Source organism: Scatophagus argus, chromosome 11 (genome assembly GCF_020382885.2).
Source record: "Scatophagus argus isolate fScaArg1 chromosome 11, fScaArg1.pri, whole genome shotgun sequence".
In the NCBI taxonomy this organism is placed as follows: Eukaryota; Metazoa; Chordata; class Actinopteri; family Scatophagidae; genus Scatophagus; species Scatophagus argus.
In genome coordinates, this window is record NC_058503.1 from 12,998,173 (window position 1) to 13,011,293 (window position 13,121).

General features: G+C 40.1%; 1 protein-coding gene across 2 annotated transcripts in view; it reads left to right on the forward strand.

Moving 5' to 3' along the window:
* The window catches only part of LOC124067271 (potassium voltage-gated channel subfamily H member 7), a 37,344-nt gene that overhangs the window by 16,521 nt on the left and 7,702 nt on the right, over positions 1 to 13,121 (forward strand). For both annotated transcript variants that reach the window (XM_046404501.1, XM_046404502.1), the window contains exons 4-9: positions 583 to 1,020; positions 2,433 to 2,644; positions 6,468 to 6,893; positions 9,020 to 9,419; positions 9,613 to 9,812; positions 11,241 to 11,493. In XM_046404501.1, the coding sequence (XP_046260457.1) occupies positions 583 to 1,020; positions 2,433 to 2,644; positions 6,468 to 6,893; positions 9,020 to 9,419; positions 9,613 to 9,812; positions 11,241 to 11,493 (1,929 nt within the window). The remainder of the gene's footprint in view (positions 1 to 582; positions 1,021 to 2,432; positions 2,645 to 6,467; positions 6,894 to 9,019; positions 9,420 to 9,612; positions 9,813 to 11,240; positions 11,494 to 13,121) is intronic.

Here is a 13,121-nt window from a genome sequence, read left to right on the forward strand (position 1 = left end):
ACTGAAAGGAGATGTGTCGCAATATGGCAAAACCAGAGCTCTTTTTGTTTGTCTTCATGCTCATGGTTTCATGCATTGATCTTTTAACACAAAAAAAGTTTAACACCAGAGCATAGACTGTTCAACTAAACGCTTTTTTGTTAATTAAAAGACTGCAAGCTTCATTTACAGCAAACTGCCCTGCCATCAAACCAGTATAGTATGGACAACTTATCACAGATGGATATGAATATAAAGTACACAGAGAGATCTGAACCAAAATGAGTTAACAACATTGGGCCTTTTTTGTATTACCTTTGTCACAGACATAACAGATGTATATTAACAAAGCACAGGGTATGCATAATATAGCAACAGATTGTTCTATATGTTGGTTCTTTACTGGTTCCTCTGTTCTTTGTAATTGCTGAAAATGGGTCTGTGGGTGTTTTATCAGTTCTTTGAGGCAGAATAAAACCCCCTTCATCCAACTATGAATTTCATTGTTTGTTTGTAAGAAAAATATTTGATTCTTTTGGGTGTTTTTATTTTTCATTGCTGTACATTAACAAGCCTTATGATAATTTTTTTCTCAATTTTTAGGGAGGAGTAGATTCTTCCGCTTCCGCCAGGCTGCTTTGAGCCTAATGAATACCAACAAGCAATCTCTTCCACAAGAGGACCCAGATGCTGTGATGGTGGATTCGCCCAAAGAGGATGAGGACTCAGTGGCCCTGCAGAACTTCCCCTCACCCACTAAGAGCATTTGCAGTCCCATCGAGGACAATGACACGCATGGCCTCATAAGCTCAAGCCACCATTCTTCCCAGGCTAGCATAGGTCCTGAACCACTTGACCATTCATCCCCTAAACTCCCCTGGGAGAAGCTGTACCAAACAGAGCCACACCAGAGCTCAACCACCCTTTCAAACACCTTTCCCAGAGGCAGCATCAACAGCATGAGGCGAGCCTCGTCCGTCCATGAAATTGAAGGCTACTCCAATTCCAAAAGCATTTTCAGGGATCGTCATACAAGTGAAGGTATGTACTACATTGCAGGATGGCAGCCCAGGTATCAAATTATGAGTGAGTTTGCACTGGACTGCAGAGTAATGTTAACTCAGCCATATGGCATTGCAAGACAGTGTACACAGATTACAGATTTGATCCAGTAATGTAATGTTGATGACACACAGTTGTTTTAGGCCATGGCAGGCATGTCAGAAGTGGTCATGTATTTCTGTCCCTGATTTCATTGCTCTGTGCTGTGTTGGGGCATGACTTTCAAGCAAAGCAATCAGCCTAAAGACTCTTCATAGATCGTCTTTTGGTGGACAGGTTGTATACTTACTCCAGTGGAGTGGTTTTGTCACCTTACACGCCTATGAAATCATACAACATAACTTGAAAGTATAAGCCTCATATCTGCTGCCATCATATGTTAATCAAAGCATTGCTTTAAGATGACCTGCATGAGTGTATGCTTGTGTTATGTGATATTATAGCAACTCTGACAGCAAGCTGCTCTAATCATTAAGGGCACAGTATCTTGGGAAATAACACATGCATTACAGTCCATATAGCAACAACATTTTAGGTTAGAGAAAAGTTACATTTGACTACCTATATATATATATGTATATTTGATATTTGTTCCAGTCCATACTGTTAGCACATGTCTGTTGATGCATGAGCAATCAGAAGTACTGTAAGACAAAATGTTGCTATTAGAAACATGTAAAACTAAAACCTTCTGAGTTCACAGTTGGCTTTAATTCTAAGTACAGTTCTCTGTACAGAAGTTCATTCTCAACAACATGTGCCACAGCTGTAGTTCCTAAATTATCAACTGTGTAAGAGGCGCCTATCACCGTCACTCTGATATCTGAAACATAGTAATAAGGTTTAAAATCAGGGAAATGTTACTTTAATCTTCAGTAAAGTCCAGATGAAACCGCATTTCAAGGGTCACCATATGTTGGTGTATTTCTGAGTGGAACAGGACAGGACATGCATGGAATAACATCAGGAGGAATTTCATTTGAATGTTGTACATTGGGCATGTCAAACAAACATTCCACCATCTTGCTGACTAATGAAACTGTCTAAAAGTTGAAGACTGGTTGATAGTTGGATGTCATTATATTATTGGTTGGTAAGCACACTTCATTTTTTGTTTTTTTTTTTACAGGAACATAACTTGAGTGGATCTTGGTCTAAAAGCATTGAAAGACATTTTTCTTTTCATCGCAACTCTTATGTCCTTGCTTGCAAAACCAGAAACCGCTTACAGCATTTCACGAAAATATTGATTGTAATTGCTCTAGCACTTCAGCTAATTCCAACTCCAATCAATGAATACATTTGAAATATTATGTAAGATTAATGTTCAGTCTTGGTGAATAAGGTTACCAAGGGTGGCAACATGTCTGTTATTTGTTCCAAACCACCAGGCCCTTTTAATCATGTGAAGTCCAGCCTGCTTGGCTCTACCTCTGATTCTAACATCAACAAGTATAGCACCATCAACAAGATCCCTCTGATTGCACTCAACTTCTCTGAGGGGACTGATAAGAAGACTCACTCTCCACCAACATCTGAGACCACCATCATAGCACCAAAGGTCAAAGACAGAACTCACAATGTCACTGAAAAAGTCACACAGGTGAGTCAGGAATTTCCACCTTGTCTGATATTGCAGTATCTTCCAAACTGTATGAAGCATATGTTTGCCAGTAGCCTTTTGTCCCGTGACAGGCAAAGGAAGCAGGCAAAGGGATAATGTCTGTGTTACTGCGCTGGTGACTCTGACTGGTTGGGGGCTCCTCCAAGGAGGGTTAGAGGATAGTGTGATCCACTGATACACAATACATGTCAACAGCGTGTTGATGAAATTTATTGCTGTCAGGTGAAATATAGCAGCTAGTGATTCCATGGTTCACAGAGGTCAGATATGACTGCATACCCAGGTCAACAGTGGAACGACTGGTGACATTAAGGACAGGAATGGATGGGTAATTAACATTCTTAATTGCAGAAAAAGTGGAGCGGATATTGAAGGGGAAAAAAGGACATTTCATTCCTCATACAAGTAATCCATCTTTTTTACTTGCAAGCCCAAATGCAGGTTTCTGCAGTGATGCAGGAGGGATTCGTTTCTTGCCCAAGGACAATGCAGCAGAACCACATTTCCTGTCATATGGCTGATATAAGGGCCATCTGGGAGCAGAATTCCTCACTGACAAGACTTGCACCATAATTGATGTGCCTGAAAGCCTGAAGAGTGCAGGGCTTCGTTGTGCGATTTAATTTAATGGATACTTACATATCATTACATTACGTGAAATAGGAAGCCAAAATTCATCAGCATTACTTGTGGCATGACTTCAATCACTGATCTGAACTTAAATATATTTTTATCTTGTCAGTAAAAAGAGCCATACACTGCAAATTAATATCAACTCTCCCCTAACTTTTACTAGGCTGAATATGCGCTGGTATATCATGCAAAGGCGCTTTATCAGTTCATAATTATCAAATCTATTCTGCTTGAGAAATCAACAAAACTCCAGACCAAGTTTTCACAGCTCCGTCGCACCCAAGCAGATTCTCACACAACACACGGACACATACACACCTACACATGAGGGCACGCATAATGTCAGCTCATCATTGATTCCTGGATGCCAGGTAGCTGAGTTCAGTGGCGCAGGCTGAATCAAGGTGGGTCACACATTGTCACCACAAAAAGGCTTGAGCAGAGAGAGTCTACTAAGTAGGAAGAAGGTGAACCTGACAGGAAAGTAAGCTAGAAAATGAGACTAAAATGAAGGACAGAATGAAAGGGATGAAATATAAAGGTAAAGAAGGGACAGGTGATACAAGAGCGGAAACAAAAACAAATGAAGCAGACTGATGAAGACAACAATAAAATAGGTAACAAGTCAAGGAGGGGCTATAGCTGTAAGCTTTGATTAGTTTTTTTTAGTTGTCTCTAAATCTTGAAATTGTTACTGCAGTGCCACCGTTGCATTAGGTGGTACAACTGGGCGCTTGATAATTGTATGAGGTTAGGAAATTTAGTGAATAAAAAAATGGCAAAAGGCTTCAACTCTCTTACGTCATTATTGGTGATGGTGTCATTTCATGTAAATATTTCATGAGATTTGGGTGTTCCATGTGTTGGTTTTTAAGTTTGAAATGTTCATAAATATGTGTATTTCATCTTGCTAATTTGGTGCATTTCCGTACACACACTCAAACCTGTGCCATTTACGAATCCAAAACTGCTTGCTTTTTGTGAAAGGTGTCAGAACTTAGGTTGTTATATTGAAGCCTTTTGTCATGAAATGTAGCCATAAAAGTATTTATTTGGAGTTCTCGCTGAAAGTGTTGTGCATGTGGGTGTAAGTAAAGTCACGTGTGTGTTCATGAAGCCACCAACATAACCATCTACCAACATAACCTATCTTTGTGACACAGCCTCAGTTTTTCTTCATAGTAGTAGATATGATTGGAAGATGGGGGAGAGACAATAAAGAAATTCATTAAACAGAAGTTGCTATTGAATGCAAGCACAAAGAGATTGTCACAGTGTAAGTAAACCGTGAGTGGTTATTATTGAAGGTGGCTCTGAATTAGTCTGCAAATCAATTTCTGTACTTCTGTACTAAGATTTTTTGATCTGGTGCCAACCACGTCCTCTGGATGAAATTACAGAATGTACCCATAATTTTTCTCACACCAATATGGCCAGATAAAAGTATCAAAGGACCCGCTGAAAGACACCATAATACAGAAAATAACATCTGCTGTGTTTAAGATTTCCTCAGGGAGGGACTGTAGGTCACAGTACAAAAGAAAAACAATTCTGCTAGTACTTCTGGGTAACATTGGCAACATCCACACACACCATACATGTTTGGAAACCTTCTATTTACATTTCTTTCAACAAAGCTGTGTCTTTTATAAATTAAGACAAGCTATTATTGTGAATATAATGAGTAAATGAATGAATAGAAATTCTCTCCCTCCCTGTTGGCTTTAGTTTGGAGACACCACTGAGATGTGAACGCTGCATCTACTTCCTGACTGCTAGCATGGGGAAATCTATAATTCATGTGTTCAAGATAGGGGAATGTGCTGAGATGAAAAGAAGGACCTGCTGCCCTCATCCTCACTCCTGCACTATTTTCTGCCATACGAGGGTCCTCTCTCTTTGTCTGCCACTGCTTATTAAGCCCAGAACAGGGGACAGCTTGGCCTTCCAGAGCACACTGAATAATTTACCACCCAGTCAGAGTTCATTCACATGTGGAAAATTAAAGCAAACATTTGTTTTACCTAAATAAATGTATAAACATTTTGGCAAAAGTTATACAGCTTTTTGCTATTTTATCATCTGTATATTAAAGTAATTACAGTTTTTAACAAGAGTGCAGAATGTGACACTTGCAAATGGCAGTCACATTACTCGCAGTGCTAGGACACTGGCTACTTGTCATACCAGAATGGCTGACTTTACCTCATATCTTTCACAGCAGAGCACTTACATCAGTGTGTCACCGTTACTGTCAAGTCAGTCCTTGAAGTCTGTGAAAATATCTGGTTGGCTTCTGCAATAATTATCATAAGAATTAAGAACTTAAGGGCAGCACAGGTTCTGGGTTCAAACAGGCTGATTAGGGCCTTTCTCCATTGAGGTTCCACATTCTACCCGTGTCTGCGTGGGCTTCCTTTTTGTGCTCCAACCACAGTCCAAAAACACCAAGGTTAACTGGAGACTCTAATTTGGCTGTAGGTGTGAATGTCAGTGTGAATGGTTATTTGTCTCTACAGCCATGTTTCCACTGCAGGGACTTTTCCCAGGGACAAGGAACCATTGCAGGAACTCAGTGTGTTTCCACTGCAGGGACCAGGGTCTAAATTAAGTTCCAGAGACATTATTTTGCTCCCCAAAAAGCACCTGCTGAGGGGTAGAATTTGATGGTGGGACTTGCAACACTGAACATTTATGATTGGTCGAGTCTCCACACTTTAAAAAAAAACAGTTTGTTTTTGTTCTATAAATAGATTTATAGGGAAAAAAAGCATATGACAGATGGACAACAAAGTCCAGCACATCTCTGTTGGTCTAATGAGCCCAGTCTTTGTGGCCCAAAGGAGCCTTTTGGTTCCTTGAAAAGTAATTTCTGGGATTAAATGTTCCAGGCACTTTGGGTGGAAATATGGCTTCTATATCAGCCCTGTGATGGACAGTTGACCTGCGTGTACCCTGCCTCTCGTCCAGTGTCACGTTTACATATAAAGGATTAAGTACTTGAAGTCAGAAGGATGATTGTTTTTTTTTGTACCGTGTGTGTGAGTTTTTATATTATCAGTGTTTTTGTTCAGCTGAGAGGTTGACCCACATCAAATGAACTTAAAGTGGAGTGGTGTAATCAGGTGATTTCCCTTACTGCTCTGACCTTCTCTGACCACTCCTCCAGGTCCTGTCACTTGGAGCCGATGTGCTACCAGAGTACAAACTCCAGACAGCCCGCATTGACAAGTTCACCATCCTCCACTACAGCCCCTTCAAAGCTGTGTGGGACTGGCTGATCCTGTTGCTGGTCATCTACACAGCAATCCTCACTCCCTACTCCGCTGCTTTTCTTCTCAATGACCAAGAGGAGCAGAAGAGGCGTGAATGTGGATACTCCTGCAGCCCTCTTAATGTGGTGGATTTAATTGTGGACATCATGTTCATCATCGACATCCTCATAAACTTCAGGACCACTTACGTAAACCAGAACGAGGAGGTGGTCAGTGATCCAGCTAAGATAGCAATCCATTACTTTAAAGGCTGGTTCCTTATAGACATGGTGGCAGCAATCCCATTTGACCTTCTTATCTTTGGCTCAGGATCAGATGAGGTATGTTATTTCTAATGCATATATATTTACCTGTTTTTTTTTCTCTGCCTGGAGGCTTTACTGCACATCAACCAGGCCATGCTTGCACTGTTACCCGTTTAAGTCCAGACTTGCACCCCTGGGCCACGACTTAAGGCCTGAATCTTTCTGTCTCGGCTCTGAAAGGATTACTTTAAATTGCATGTTTTTTTTTCTTTTTTGTTTTTTTTTTTTTTTCTTTATTTCCTTTTTTTTTCTTTTTTTCTTTTTTTTTTTTTGAATGGTCCTCATTCTAGAATCCATTTACACGGATTAATGGCTTACCAAATGGCAATCAATGATGCATTTATGTGAGTAGCAGGCCAGCAGGGCTGTGTGCACAGCTTACATGCAGATGTGAGATGGCCATTGGTAGGCTGGCTGCCAGGCCTGTTGGCTTATTTGTTGGTAGGATATGTCCCTTCAGGCTCTGGATCCACTTCAGTGCTTTATCGTGCTTTGTAGGCACTCCATTACACCAGAAAAGCTCCTGATTATAAACCATAATCATCTTTTCCACCACCACTGCTGCTGCCACTGCTGCTGCTGCTGCTGCTGCTGAGTCAGTTCAGGGAATGACAGCAAATCAAAAAAAATCGCAAATGTGATTTGTTTCTCTCACAAAACATTGCAAAAAACGAGTCACAAAACAGAACATTTGCAAAATTGTGCCTATAGGAAATCACTGCCCTTCATGGCTTTTGAACACTATTAACTTGATTTTATTGCAAATAAATTCCAGCTTCGTGTTTACAATTCTCAGACTCAACAAGTTCTGTTCAATTGCATAAGAAAATAAAAGTAACTGAGACAGTGGCAGATGGTTTTCACAAGGCTCATTTAATTTAACAGCTTAATAAGGCAGTTTTGACCTACAAGCATTTAAGTAAATGTTTTGATTAGAACAGGGAATATATTTGAAATAGATTTTAATCAGTGGCTTGTTGCTTTTCAAAACAACTTAGTCTTGCCAAAAGATTGAACATACTGTGAGAGGCATTATGCAAAATTGGCACCATGTGGTGTTATAATAATAATCATCGGAAAAACAAAAGATTTAGTTCAAGCTGTTTCACTGTGAATGTCAGTGGAAAAGAAGTCCAATGCAGTGTCCAAACTTAAACCCCATAAATGTTGGAGCGAGATCCCATTAGACAGGAACAAAGGGGGTGGGGGGTGAAGTGCTGTGAAGCTGTGTTACATAATTGCTTGTGCAAGTACATTTAAGACTTAATCAAACTTTCATTAGATTTCTGAGTGCAAAATGCTTGTAGGTTTAACTGATACAAGATTTTAAAGGCCAAATGTAATATTTCATTTTTAATATTTCATGTTTAGGTTTTTTTTCAGATAGGTGGCATATTTTTGCAAGAAAATTTAAAGAAAAACCCAGTTAGAAACTCTTGTGGGGATGTTAGTCCAGTCCGTTAGTTAGTTAAAGTGAACATACTGGTGTTGTGCTGTGCATATTTTGGGAAGTCAATGTACAATCATTTCTGGATTCAAAAATAGCTAAACTTCATTCAGCAAAGAAGCAGAATGACAAACGGGTTTAGTTTTTAATTTTTCTGATTAAAATCTAGACTGAATACAATACCAGCCATGAGCGGTTAGAAAGAAGAGTCTCTCGTGTGCAGACATTAACTTCATTTCCAAAGGTCATTCTGTAATTGTCAGGTAGATAAATGACTGAGCTAATGGGAATGGTGGTTAGTGTTGCTAAACCCCTTCTTGATGACACAGGAGCAGCAACAAACTCCCAGAGACCCACTGATTGAGTGTAGCTGTCTGTTCAGTATTGAATAACAGGATTTATCTGTGGGCTGCTTCTGTCTTCTATTCTGTGTCCATTTGCCTTTGACCAAAGAGCTGTGGGGAGTTGCCACTACACTGTCAATACCTCCGTTTCTGAAGTGACTCTTGTGGTTTGTCGCAAATTTAGACGTGTTGTTAAGAGGACACATCAGAGCGCACGGCTGCGGTAGACAAGCAGCAAATCTTATTATCTCTTGAAGAAACAATTGCATGATAAAAATCCAATGCTGAACTGACATGCATGTTATGTCTGACATATTAAGATTAAAACTGCCACTGTACTTTTTGTTTAGACTACCACTCTGATTGGCCTGTTGAAGACAGCAAGGCTCTTGCGATTGGTGCGCGTAGCCAGGAAGCTGGACCGCTACTCTGAGTACGGTGCTGCCGTCCTTATGCTGCTCATGTGCATCTTCGCCCTCATCGCCCACTGGCTGGCTTGTATATGGTACGCCATTGGCAATGTGGAGAAGCCCTACTTGGAGCACAAGATTGGCTGGCTGGACAATCTGGGTGTGTCCATAGGAAAGAGATACAACTACAGCGATCCGAATTCTGGTCCCTCTATCAAGGACAAGTACGTCACAGCACTTTACTTCACCTTCAGTAGTCTGACCAGCGTGGGCTTTGGAAATGTTTCCCCAAACACCAACTCAGAGAAGATTTTTTCCATCTGTGTCATGTTGATTGGCTGTGAGTATGTTATGGTCTTTTCATTTTCTTTCAGTGTAACTTTATTCTATCTGTCGTCCAGATCCTAGACAACAGATTGTGTGTGTTTATAGTAGCATTCATCCAAGTTAACAGTTTGTCTCAGTGGGAAAAGGCAATAAACATGCAAAGCAGTCTGTAGAATGTATCTCACCTCATTTATTGACCGTTTCAGCCCTCATGTACGCCAGTATTTTTGGAAACGTCTCTGCCATCATCCAGAGGTTGTACTCGGGTACGGCCCGCTATCATGCTCAAATGTTACGCGTCAAGGAGTTCATACGCTTTCACCAGATTCCTAACCCACTGAGGCAACGCCTGGAGGAGTACTTCCAACACTCCTGGACCTACACCAATGGCATCGATATGAACACGGTAAATAAAAATGATCACCACTATTATCTACCTGCTACTATAGCTGGATAGGATGCTAATTAACTGATCTGAATTGTATATGCAAGTTTCTAAAAAGAGCTTTCTCTCTCTTGTCTGCTTTTCATCTGGATTAACATCTCTACATTGCTAAGAGCAGGAGGTACATACTTTTATTTCTTTCCATTTTCTTGGCTAAATTGGTTACTCTTTCAGCATGTTTCATCATGTGTGATCTGTGTCTAAATAGTTCTCTTAACGCAAGGAAATCATAGTTGAGAGAAAAGTATTTTGAGTGTAAAACTGCAAGCATGCACTGAAAATGGAGCAAATATGGTTCGATTTTGTCTCATTTCAGTTCCATCGCAAGCTTTACTTGCAATAATTTTATCAGTACCATCATTTTTGTGGTACCAAAAAATGTGTTAATTTGTGTGTTTTGCTTAGTTATTACTTCAATTGTTCTAAAGTTGGGAATGTACCAGTGCAAGTTTTGCACTAAGATTACTTTATATTACAAATTACATTCCCAAGTAATTTTACCTCTCAGGTGTAGGCATTTATGTGAAAAACCCCAAATTAAATGTGCACTTATTAATTAAAGCATTCTCATAAATTAGCTTCTCCTCCATCAATGTGATTCATGGATCCACTCACTTGAAAGAATTGTTTTAATTAGCACGAATATTACAATGATGAAATGGTGGGACCTTATGTGATATATGCTATAAACCAGCAGGACCAAGCATTAAGGTTGTGATTATCAAATATGGTTACTTGTCAGATAAGTCTGTTACTTTAAAACGTTATGTAAAAATGCAGTTGATTCTTCCCCTCAGAGTGGATGCGTAAGTTAAAAGTCTGGATTTAATACCTGGATCCTGTGAATGAATGGATTTAGGATATAAAAATGTCTAAAAATGGTTGCATCTTTCTCCTCACTTTGATATTATGTGTTACCAGTTTAAGATAAGAAAGAGGCAAAGCTAAAACTGAGCAGGCATTGTGCTGTGTGTTTAGCTCAAGGGGGGCGGTTACATAAATCCAGGTGGCAGTTATTTTTACATACCACATTTGTTATGAAAATCACACAAGATCAGCAACTCTTATATCAGGATATTGTTACTCGAATGCATCTTAATTAACAAACATCACAGTGTCTGCTCTTTTGCACTTAAACTTTTTCTTATGAAAGATGTGACGTCTTTGCATCTGACTGCGTTTGACTCTGTGACGTGTTGTTTGTTATCAGCCCATGTCCTTAATATCTATGCTAACTAACAATGTCTCTGATGTGAAAGTACATTCATCTTAACACATTCACTGCTCACAGGTCCCACTGGCTCACAGAACGATGATCTAAATACATATGTTTGAGGTTGACAAATCAATACATTGGGCATTTTACTCAGAGTTTTGTCTGCATCGCAGGTGTTAAAAGGTTTTCCTGAGTGCCTGCAGGCGGATATCTGCCTTCACCTCAACAGGAATCTTCTTCACAACTGCAAAGCGTTCCAAGGAGCCACCAAAGGCTGCCTGAGGGCCTTGGCCATGCACTTCAAAACCACTCATGCCCCTCCTGGAGATACTCTGGTCCACAGCGGCGACGTGCTCACTGCTCTCTACTTTCTGTCCCGTGGCTCTATCGAGATCCTGAAGGATGACATAGTGGTAGCCATCCTGGGTAAGTATGAGCATGTGAAGCATCATAATGTCCAACCTGAATAGCTGGCGCTGAATTAATAAGAGACAGCAATGTATGTGCTAAGAAAGTTGAAATTGCTTTAAGTGAACAAAGCTTCGGGTTTTTTTCCATCTCCTTTGAGGTAAGATCTTTTTTTTTTTTTTTGACCTTTTGCCGGTGTCCATCATCTGTATCATGGATGTAGCAGCAGTCCCCATTGTTCTCAAAACCTCCACCCATCACAGTGAGGTGTGAACTGGAAAAGTCACCTCCCTATTGTACACAAGATGTCTCAGCTGATTGTTTCTTGAATGTCAGCATCAATCCTGTTGAGACAAACATAAAAACCTTATTCAGATCTTTAAAAAAAGGAAGTGCTGGTTCAAAGTCTTATTCTGACCTCAGTGTTGTTTATGTGAGTTTGCATAAGCATATCTAATCTCCTGGTCTGTGCAATCATTGTATTATAAGATTGGGCCTTTTTTTTACAGTCAAAGAGAAAGCACTAATAACACTAACACCCAAATGTGAATTTAAGGCATGTTGGTCGATTTAAAATTTAAGGATGGCTGAAAATAGCTGCAAGGGTTTCCACTGTTTGTGCAGGACATTAATTATGTAGTTTGCTCTGATTGATTGAGACATTTGAATTATTCATTGAGCTAACCCCCTACTCTGCCCAGGATGCTTGATATTTTCAAACATGTGGAGATGCTGCTGTTGTCATGAGCTGAGGAAAGGACAGGCAGTGCAGTTTCCCGGTGGACACACATTATTATAATGCAGCGATATTTACAAGGAACCAAGCATGGCTTGTGAGCACATCAAAGAATTAACTGTTGTAATGTGAGTCCTTACGTGAATAATTTTCAGGTCATTACAGCAGCTAAGCCACATCATGTTCACACATTTTGACAAGAATGGCAAGGTGTGCCTGCCACCCCCATTTCTGTCCTCTGGGCGACAGGGCTGTTCATGTGGCAGGTTTGAGACTCTGACATTTCTATTAAGTGGCTCCATGAAAGGTTGTTTGGCAATTTCAAAGAACACGGTGAAATTGCTGCCACTTTCTTGACAGCAGAGGGAAATGAGTTAAAGCTGCAAAATGGAGATTATAAAAAAGGCAGTAAAAAACTGCTGACAAAACAACTGCCAGCTCTAAATTTATTAATAATATTTTTCCTTAGTAATATGGTTATATGCTCATTACTCTTATTGGAATAATGAGTATTTATCTTTTTCTTCACGGGTGAACCACAAGCAGGTGCTACAGGCCAAGCCTGGATTAAACTTGCCATTATTCATGAGATGAATGCTCTCCAAAGCTGCACCTGACAGAATGGGGTTTAAACCGAGCAGAAGCTGCTGCATCACACAAAACCCATTATTAACAAACACACTAGAAAAGTCACGGATCTCATAGATCAGCCCATTTATTTTTGATACAAACATAATGCTCCATCAGTACCTTTTGGCTCTAATTCATCTGAAAATCTGAATGTTATTTCTTGTGTTACCTGCCAGACTGCCCCAGCCTATAACAATTTAGCAGTCAGCTGATACTGATACTTGAGCATTTTCCTCTTGTAATGACACAGAGTCCAACAAGGCTACTAGCATTGTTCCAC